General features: G+C 46.7%; 1 protein-coding gene across 1 annotated transcript; it reads right to left on the bottom strand.

Moving 5' to 3' along the window:
* Window positions 1–3,024: 3,024 nt before the first annotated feature.
* On the bottom strand, window positions 3,025–9,652 carry LOC149452023 (uncharacterized). Its single transcript, XM_089689863.1, has 2 exons — window positions 8,917–9,652; window positions 3,025–3,155 (listed from the first exon to the last, which is right to left on the bottom strand). The coding sequence occupies exons 1-2, from the start codon at window positions 9,650–9,652 to the stop codon at window positions 3,025–3,027; spliced, it is 867 nt and encodes a 288-aa protein (XP_089545989.1).
* Between the last annotated feature and the right edge of the window lie 351 nt (window positions 9,653–10,003).

The raw sequence follows: 10,003 nt of genomic DNA, 5'->3' as shown, positions 1-10,003 counted from the left end.
CCATCCTCTGCAGAGCTTCAGTTGGCGGATAGATGGTCGTACGTTTTGCTGCAAAATGTCTTGATAAACTCTGGAATTAATTTTCCCATCAATGACAACAATCCGTCCAGGCCCTGAGGCAGCAAAGCAGCCCCAAACCATGATGCTCCCTCCGCCATGTTTTACAGTGGGGATGAGGTTTTGATGTTGGTGTGCTGTGCCTTTTTTTCTCCACACATAGTGTTATGTGTTCTTCCCAAACAACTCAATCTTGGTTTCATCTGTCCACAGTATATTTTGCCAGTAGTGCTGTGGAACATCCAGGTGCTCTTTTGCAAACTTCAAACGTGCTGCAATATTCTTTTTGGACAGCAATGGCTTCCTCCGTGGTTTCCTCCCATGTACTCCATTCTTGTTTAATGTTTTCCTTATTCTAGATGTGTCAACAAAAATGTTAGCATGTGCCAGAGATTTCTGTAGGTCTTTAGCTGACACTCTGGGATTCTTCTTTACCTCTTGCAGTCATTTTTACAAGACGACCCCGCCTAGTGAGAGTAGCAACAGTGCTAAACTTTCTCCATTTGTAGACAGTCTGTCTTACCGTGGACATATGAACATCAAGGCTTTTGGAGATACTTTTGTAACTCTTTCCAGCTTCATGCAAGTCAACAATTCTTGATCGTAGGTCTTCTGAGAGCTCTTTTCTGTGAGGCATGGTTCACATCAGACAGTGCTTCTTGAAACCAGTAAACCCAAAACAGGTGTGTATTTTTTAAGGGCAGGACAGCTGTCAGCAACACATCCAATATCATCACACTGATTGGAGTCAAGGTTGGCTCACTCCTGGCTCCAATTAGCTCTGGGAGAAGTCATTAAGCTAGGGCCTCACATACTTTTTCCTTCCTGCACTGTGAATGTTTACATGTTATGTGCAATTAAACCATGGCAACATCTAATGTTTGTGTAGTATTATGTTCAGCAGACTATTGTTGTGACTTAGATGACGTTCAGAGCACATTTTATGCCCAATTCATGCAAAACTCCACGTAATCCCAAGGGGTTTACATACTTTTTCTTGCAACTGTATATATCTTCTATAAAAGCATAATTCAGGCCAATCTCTAGCGAAAATCATGTCCTCCTCCCATCTTGCCATAAACCATCTCTAGCATATATGTTGCACCCCAATGAAAAGTCATCCCAGTGCTCTAGAAGCCCAAATCCTTCCCTCTTACACCAGGTCTTTAGCCATGCATTTAGTTCTCTAATCTCTCCCTGTCTTTCCTGAGTTGCGCATGGCACAGGTAATAAACCCATCTTCCTACCTGATAATCTTGACTAGCCCCTCCACCCTCCACATCAATCCTATTAGCTACCTGCTCAGAGAGCTGATGACCCCTTTCAAGGTTGTCGGTTCAGCCCAGTGTTGCAACTTGAGATCTCTAAAGCAAGCTTCCAAAAGGGCAACCCGCTCACATCTGTCTCAGTGGTATCCATCCTGGAGCTGTTGCTGCATCGTTGCATGCATGCGGTACACTGTGCACTGCAAAAAACCTTCAAAGCACTCATTATCCCAGTTACAGTATTAATATTACTAATAGGAAATATCAGATGTCACTTACAGGTTAGTAGACTCCTGCTATAATCTCCTGTTTTCAACTCCGGTTTTTAACTCCACTTAATCAAATGTCCAATTTGTCAAAGGTCCAGCAAGCAAAATACAGGCAAGCTCAGAGTGAGCTCTACAGAAAGTAATATAGGACCTGGAGCACCTTAACCGCTTTCCCACCGCCCTATAGCAGAAATACTGCTACAGGGTTGCAGGGGTGTGCAAAATCACGTATATACCAAAAAGTTGATCACCACCATTGTCAGAATAGATATAACACAGAACACTTATTAAACCAACGTCATTGCGCCAATGTGCTTCAATTCAAAATATACACGGTAGGAGCTGCTATTACTAATAATAGTACACTGTAAATAATAAAAATGTGAAGACAACCAACCACAAATAATAGCGCAACCCTTACACCAATAAATAAGTAAATATTTAAAAAAATATTCATATGAATTGATAAATAATAAATCAATAAATTAATAAATCAATGAATAAATCCACCACCATATATGTGCACATAAAAAATAAATAAGTCCATTAAAAAGTCCATAAATAATCCTTTGATAAATGAATTAATGAAATAATGAGATCCTCCTTCACCAACGTGACATCCAGTGCTCAGAACACCCCATCAAAATGCACAATCACCATGTGCTGGTGATAAACCAGAATATCTTTAAATATCCAGCAATCCACCACAATGCTCCGGTTTAAAGGAAATCCTCTCATATCCAATTAGTACATGTGAATAAAAAACATACTCGCCATTGTGCAATATCATCTAACTAATTTATTATTGAAGTAAAAAACCCCCCTAAAACCGCACTCACAATGAGTATAAAACAATAAAGCATAGATTGTTTAAGAGCCACAGGCTCTGTCTCCGGCGTCTCGCCCACCCTCATCCAAGATGGCGATGGTGCAACCACATGATCCGGACACGTGGGACAGCATGCGTGCGTGATTACGTCACCGATAGCCACACCCTAACATGTTTCATCAGACGACTTCTTCTGAGTGAGTGGTCAGCAGTGCATAGAGAGCGCTCTTAAAGACACAGCTCCTTCCTGATTGGCCAAATTACTACAGGACCAGGTGCAATGTATTAACCCTAATGTACATGATCTAATCTATACACCGGACTACCTCATTGCAGCAACGCCATCTTGTGTACAGATAGTATAACAACAGGGTAATTACAATGCAATAGCAATCAGCACAATCACAATCTCAATATATATCAATACAATAACAATCAACACAATCATAATTATACATTCAATACCATACTAATGTATTCTAAACAAATATTATTATTACTCTGCATCAATAAATAATAATGAATAAACAATAAAAATATAAATAATGATAAATAATAAAATAATAAAATAATAAATAATAAATAAAGATTAAAATTAAAAAACTTAAACATCACTAATAAAACAATTTAAATCCAGTTCTACATTCAATCCCTTAGGAGTCAAAGCTTCAGTTAAATAGATCCATTTAGTTTCCCATTTAGAAATCTCTCTCACTCTATTGGAACCCCTCCAAGCTTTAGGGATAGTGTTATGATCCGCCAGGTGGTTCCTCTGGCAGCCCACCGGACAGGATTACCCAGAGCGTGGAGTCTAAGTCCCGGTCTGCATATTCACCAGGGCCCCTGATGGTGGGGATGGACTTGAAGCAGACCAGGACCAGGTCATGACCTCTGAGCACTCCCACCCGTGGCAGAGGGGACCACAGGGGATGGATACAGCAGGAGAGCCTGATGTGAAGAGACCGGCAGGCCCAGGCGGGATGGATGGATCGCAGTCAGACAGCCCAGTCGTTACCGTGGGAGCAGCGAGGTACAGAATCGGCAGGCAAAGGATAGTCAGGTCACACGCAGGGTCAATACCGGGGTGGTCAGTCCGCAGAGAGGTCAGATAAGCCAGGGGTCAGGATAGGAGAAGGCAGCGTAGTCAGGGCAATCCGGGTCAAATCAGGAGAAGGCAGAGAAGTCAGGGCAATCCGAGTCAAAACAGGAACAGAACTCAGGGTACAGGAACACAGGTAGCAGGAAAGACCTTGCGGCAATTTGTGACAGCGCAGGGCATCTTTAAATACCGCGCCCTGCGCTGTCATTGGTTGCCCAGCGTGTACTCGCGGCGCCTACTGCGCATGCGCGAGTCTCCTTCAGCCGTGGCCGGCCGGGACCTAGTGCCCGTATCCCGGCGCAAGCCGCCGCGACTGCGCATGTGCTGGGACAGATGCCGCGGCGGACCCTGACATTGCCCCCCCCTTCTGGGCACCCTCCGGGGGCCCCCCTGATCTCTCCACCGCGGGTGGCCACGAAAAAACTCTCAGATGAGCCTGGGGGCATGAACATTTTCAATGAGTTCTCCTCAGGACCATAACCTTTCCATTTAATCAGAAACTGCGTCTGGCCCCCCCTCTTTCGGCAATTTAGGATCGCTTCCACTTCGAACTCTTCTTGCTCGTCAATGGTGACTGCCTCTGGAGGTCTGGATTCTCGATCCGTAAAGGGGTCTGGTCTGGCTGGCTTCAGAAGTGACACATGAAATACCGGGTGAATCTTGAAGGTTTCCGGGAGCTCGAGTTCATAAGCCACCTCGTTGATCATTCGCTTTATCTGAAATGGGCCAATAAACTTCGGTCCCAGCTTCTTAGATGGACACAGCATCTTCAAGTTGGTCGTTGCCAGCCAAACCTGATCCCCAGGTTGTAATAACAGTTCCCCCCTTCTCCTTTTGTCAAAAGCCTTCTTGTTATCTTCCTGGGCTTTTGCAATAGCCTCCTGAAGTGCCTTGTTATTGACAGAAAAAAAATTCAAAGTACTTTGAGAAGCAGGTACTGAACTTTCGGACATCAGATCGGGAAGAAACGTAGGATGAAATCCGTAATTAGCGAAAAACGGGGATTGCCCCGTAGCTGAGTGGTTCGAGTTGTTATAAGCAAATTCTGCTGAAGGTAAAAGAGTTAGCCAGTCGTCCTGTAGGTAGGATGTGTAGCATCTTAGGTACTGCTCCAACGTTTGGTTAAACCTTTCCGTCTGCCCATTTGTCTGGAGATGATAAGCGGATGAGAGAGACAATTTGATTCCTAACGCTTCACACAATGCTTTCCAAAATCTTGACGTGAACTGGACCCCACGATCAGACACAATATCTTCGGGAACCCCATGTAGTCTTACCACTTATTTGATGAAGATCTGTGCAGTCTCCGGTGCTGATGGCGTATTTTTCAGAGCTATGAAGTGGGCCATCTTAGAAAAACGATCCACGATCACGAATATTGCCGTGTAGCCTTGAGATGGAGGGAGTTCGACAATAAAGTCCATGGCAATCATTTGCCAAGCACGGTTGGGTATTGGCAAAGGGCGCAACAATCCCCAGGCCTTGTTTCTGGAGGGTTTGCTTCTCTGGCAGGTGGCACAAGTCTGGACGTAGAGCTCGCAGTCCTTGATCATGTTTGGCCACCAAAACGTGCGCTGAAGTAATTCTAGAGTCTTTGTTATTCCGAAATGGCCCGCCATCGGATGGTCATGGCAGTGGCCCAGGACCAAAGTTCGGACTTCTTCAGGTACTACGATCTGACCTTCCTTCCATAAAAGGCCCCCTTGGCTCTGGAGGGATGTCCCTGGTGGAGCTGGCATTCCCACGGATGCGTCAAGAAGCTTGGAGCGCAACTCCGTCTGAAGAGCGAGAAAGTTCCCAGAAGGTAGTATTGTGTCCGGCTTTGGAATGTCTTTGGGGTCTTCAAACATGCAAGACAGGGCGTCCGGTTTTGTGTTCTTAGAGCCCGGTCAATACGTGATATGAAAAGAAAACCGAGAAAAGAAGAGTGCCCATCTCGCCTGGCGAGGTCTCAACCGTCTTGCTGTTCTCAGGTACTCGAGGTTCTTGTGATCGGTAAATATTAGAACTGGGTGTGTGGCTCCTTCTAGTAGATACCTCCAATCTTCCAGAGCGGTCTTTATAGCCAAGAGCTCTTGATCTCCAATGTCATAATTTCGTTCTGCAGGTGTCAGTTTCCTGGAAAAGAACGCTACTGGGTGCAGGAGCTCCTTGGTGCCTTTCCTCTGGGACAGAACCGCCCCTACTGCGTTCTCTGAGGCATCCACTTCCAGGACATACGATAGAGATGAATCAGGGTGGCTGAGAATAGGAGCGGTGGTGAACAGTTTCTTGAGAGTTTCCAAGGCTGTTTGAGCCTCAGGCGTCCATCTAAAGCGGATCCCCTGTTTAGTCAATTGCGTGATGGGGGAGACCAGACCAGAGAAGTTTCTGATAAATTTCCTATAGAAGTTTGAGAACCTGATAAAACGTTGTACGCCCTTCTTATCTGTGGGTATCGGCCAATCTAAAATTGCCGTGACCTTTTGATGATCCATCGTGACCCCCGCGGGAGAGATGACCAGCCCCAGGAATGTGATACTACGCTGTTCAAAACTGCATTTGTCAGCCTTAGCATACAGCCCATGTTGGCGTAAGCATTCCAATACCCTCACCACATGATCCCGATGAACCTCGAGTGAGGAGGAGAAAATTAGAATGTCGTCCAGATAGACAACCACAAAAACATCAAGGAAATCACGGAAGACATCATTAATAAAATGCTGGAAGGTGGCCGGGGTGTTGCAGAGTCCGAATGGCATAACCAAATATTCAAAGTGACCGAATCGAGTACGAAAGGCCATTTTCCATTCGTCTCCTTCCCTGATACGAACCAGATTGTAGGCCCCCCGCAAATCTAACTTAGTAAAAATCACTGCGGATTTTAATCTCTGGAAGAGTTCGGGAACCAGGGGTAACAGATAGCGATTTTTTATCGTGATCCTATTCAGATCACGATAATCAATGCAAGGCTGTAACGATTTGTCTTTTTTTTATACAAAGAATAACCCGGCCCCGGCTGGGGACGTGGATGGGCGAATGAACACTTTCCGGAGATTTTCGTCAATATATTCCCTTAGCTCTCCCGATTCTAGCTCAGACAACGGAAAAATTCGACCAAACAAAATTTCGGACCCGGGCAGGAGGTCTATGGGACAGTCATAGGTTCGGTGTGGTGGGAGAACGTCTGCTCCCCGTTTGCTAAACATGTCCAGGAAATAGTGGTAGGCTGGAGGAATAGTCTGAGTCAGATCTATATCTCCATCCGTGCATAGGAGGAGTTGGGGAGCCACGGACCCTGAAGCGTGGCAGTGTTTCTGACAGTACGGGGATCGGAACTGAACTATTCCCCTCTCCCAATCAATCTGGGGGTTATGGGCCCGCAACCAAGGGAGCCCCAGGATGATTGGGAAAAGGGGGGAAGCGATGGCGTCCAGACGGAGAAATTCCCGGTGATGGTCAGCTACTGTGGTGTAAATAGGGGGAGTCTCCTGGTCCACCACCCCTGATTTAATGCAGGACCCGTCTGCCAGGAAGATGTTAAGCCCCTGTTCTTTGGTCTGGAGAGGGATCTTTTGCTGATAAGCAAAAGCGAAGTCCACAAAGCAACTACATGCTCCAGAATCAATTATTGCTGTCACCGACACGGTTCTTCCGGGGAGCTGTAAAGAAACAGGTATAGCCAGGTAATTGGGCTGATTAACCCTTTCAGCTGATACAGAAAAAAAAACTGGAAGCGGACTTACTCATTTTTGCAGGGCAGGAGCGCACCATATGGCCAGCTTCTCCACAATACAGACACAGGTTCTGTGACCGCCTCCTCTGGCGTTCTTCGGCAGATAGTGACGGCCGTGCCAGTCCCAGTTGCATGGGTTCCGAGGTGTCCCCGGGTTCCGAGCTTCGAGTTCCGCCCCACGGGGCTGGGGCTGCTCCCCTCAGTGGAGTCCATGCTGCCCTTTGACCCTGGCTGCTCCTCTCAAACCGGCGTTCCCTCAGCCTGCGATCAATCTGGATGGCCAATTCAATAAGTTTCTCTAAAGAGTCAGGAAGGCCTACCCGTTCTAACTCGTCCTTTAGGGCTAACTCGTCCTTTAGACCGATGCGGAATTGGTGGCATAGAGCCACATCGTTCCATCTTGTATCTCCCATCCATCGTCTGAATTCGGACGCGTACTCCTCGGCTGCCCGACGGCCTCAAGGCCGTCGGGCAGGCCGTCTCAGTGGAAGTAATTCTCTGTGGATCATCATATAGAATGGCCATATCGTTAAAGAATTCTGTCACGGATTCCAGATGGGGATCGTGATTCTCATCCTGAGGCTCATCTTGAAGTAAGGGGATTATGAATCCCACCTTGATGGTCTCGGTGGTGAATGTGCGTGGCTGCAGGTCAAAGAACAGGAGGCATGCATTCCAGAAGGCCCTGAAACGGCTCCAGTCCCCACGAAAGCGTTCCGGCAGGGGCACACTGGGTTTGGGAGTAGGTGGAGCGGCTACTGCTCCGGAAGCTGGGGTAGCTGGAGATTCCCCAGAAGGTGCAAGGGTAGCTGGACCCTGGGCAGGGGGTACGGGTGTGACTAGCGTCTCCATGCGGTTCTCTAAATGAGTGTAGCGGTCGTGTAATGTCTGGATGGCCTGGGTTAGGGCCGCTAGGTGCTGGCATATATCCTCTAAGGAGGCCGGTCCCCTTCCTGGCTCTGTCATGGCCGCAAGGTACTGTTATGATCCGCCAGGTGGTACCTCTGGCAGCCCACCGGACAGGATTACCCAGAGCGTGGAGTCTAAGTCCCGGTCTGCGTATTCACCAGGGCCCCTGATGGTGGGGATGGACTTGAAGCAGACCAGGACCAGGTCGCGACCTCTGAGCACTTCCACCCGTGGCAGAGGGGACCACAGGGGATGGATACAGGAGGAGAGCCTGATGTGAAGAGACCGGCAGGCCCAGGCGGGATGGATGGATGGATCGCAGTCAGACAGCCCAGTCGTTACCGTGGGAGCAGCGAGGTACAGAGTTGGCAGGCAAAAGATAGTCGGGTCACACGCAGGGTCAATACCGGGGTGGTCAGTCCACAGAGAGGTCAGATAAGCCAGGGGTTAGGATAGGAGAAGGCAGCGTAGTCAGGGCAATCCGGGTCAAAACAGGAGAAGGCAGCGAAGTCAGGGCAATCCGGGTCAAAACAGGAACAGAACTCAGGGTACAGGAACACAGGTAGCAGGAAAGACCTTGCGGCATTTTGTGACAGTGCAGGGCATCTTTAAATACTGCGCCCTGCGCTGTCATTGGTTGCCCAGCATGTACTTGCGGCTCCTACTGCGCATGCGTGAGTCTCCTTCAGCCGCGGCCGGCCGGGACCTAGTGCCCGTATCCCGGCACGAGCCACTGCGACTGCGCATGTGCTGGGACAGACACCGCGGCGGACCCCGACAGATAGCTTCAATAGCCCAAAATTTCAAACCGGTGGGGTCACAATTATGATGTTTCTTAAAGTGTAGCGACACACTATGGTATTTATAACCCTTACTAATATTCCTCAAATGTTCCAATATCCTAACCTTAAGCTGTCTCTTGGTCCTCCCAATATTTATTAGACCACAGGGACATTCCAAACCATACACCACATAAGTGGATTCACAGGTCAAAAAAGAGGAAATCTCAAATTCTTTATGATTGGAATTAGAGATAAAACTTTTCAATCCCTTGAATTTGAATTTAACCAAACTACATGCAGTGCATTTTTTACAAGAGAAAAAGCCTTTTCTATCTATAAACATTTTCAAAGACTTCGGAGGATCCAAAATTTTCAGAACTATTTTATCACCAATAGTAGGAGCCTTCCTATAAATAAATATTGGTTTTTCCGGGATAACATTCCCTATTACTTTATCAAGCCTCAAAATATGCCAATGCCTATGAAAAATAGCCTCAACAGTTTCAAATTGTATATGATAGTTAGAGATAAACCCCCACTGATGTCTATCATTCACGATCTGTCTAGGTTTCTCATCCAACAGCTGATCTCTAGGTATCAATTGAACCTGATCCACTATATCCTGAAGTTTATCCAATTTGTAGCCCTTATCCACAAACCTATCGACCAGAATATCTGCTTGAACCCGAAAGACATCATCCTGACTACAGTTCCTCCTCACTCTCATTATTTGACCCTTAGGTATATTCTTCAACCATTGGGGATGATGTCCACTAATTATTGGCAGATAACTGTTCCTATCGGTGGGTTTGAAATAGGTCTTAGTAAACAATGAATCATGAACCCTAAAGAGTGTGAGATCCAAAAAGTGTATTGATTCGGTGCTATACTGATATTCCAACTTAATATTATTAGGATTATTATTCAGGATTTCAAGAAAGCTTGATAATTCTCCTTCATCACCAGCCCAAACCATAAAAATGTCATCAATAAATCTCTTGTACAGCAATATCTGTTCACGCCGATGATTGAAAACAAACCTATCCTCCCATTCAGACATGAACAAGTTTGCTATACT

This window comes from Staurois parvus, unplaced genomic scaffold (assembly GCF_062004578.1).
Source record: "Staurois parvus isolate SC_StPar_1 unplaced genomic scaffold, SC_StPar_1.0 ptg000502l, whole genome shotgun sequence".
NCBI classification, from domain to species: Eukaryota; Metazoa; Chordata; class Amphibia; order Anura; family Ranidae; genus Staurois; species Staurois parvus.
Note: the sequence above shows the minus strand (reverse complement) of the source record. Positions and strands in the feature narration are given on the sequence as shown.

What these genes read in the sequence shown, in the direction of transcription:
- LOC149452023 (XM_089689863.1), bottom strand. Translation starts at nt 9,652, where the DNA reads ATGAGAGTGAGGAGGAACTGTAGTCAGGATGATGTCTTTCGGGTTCAA. An exon ending in TATTGAAGCTATCTGTCGGG is followed by an intron (nt 3,156 to 8,916) that starts GTCCGCCGCGGT and finishes CTATCCCTAAAG; the next exon opens with CTTGGAGGGGTTCCAATAGA.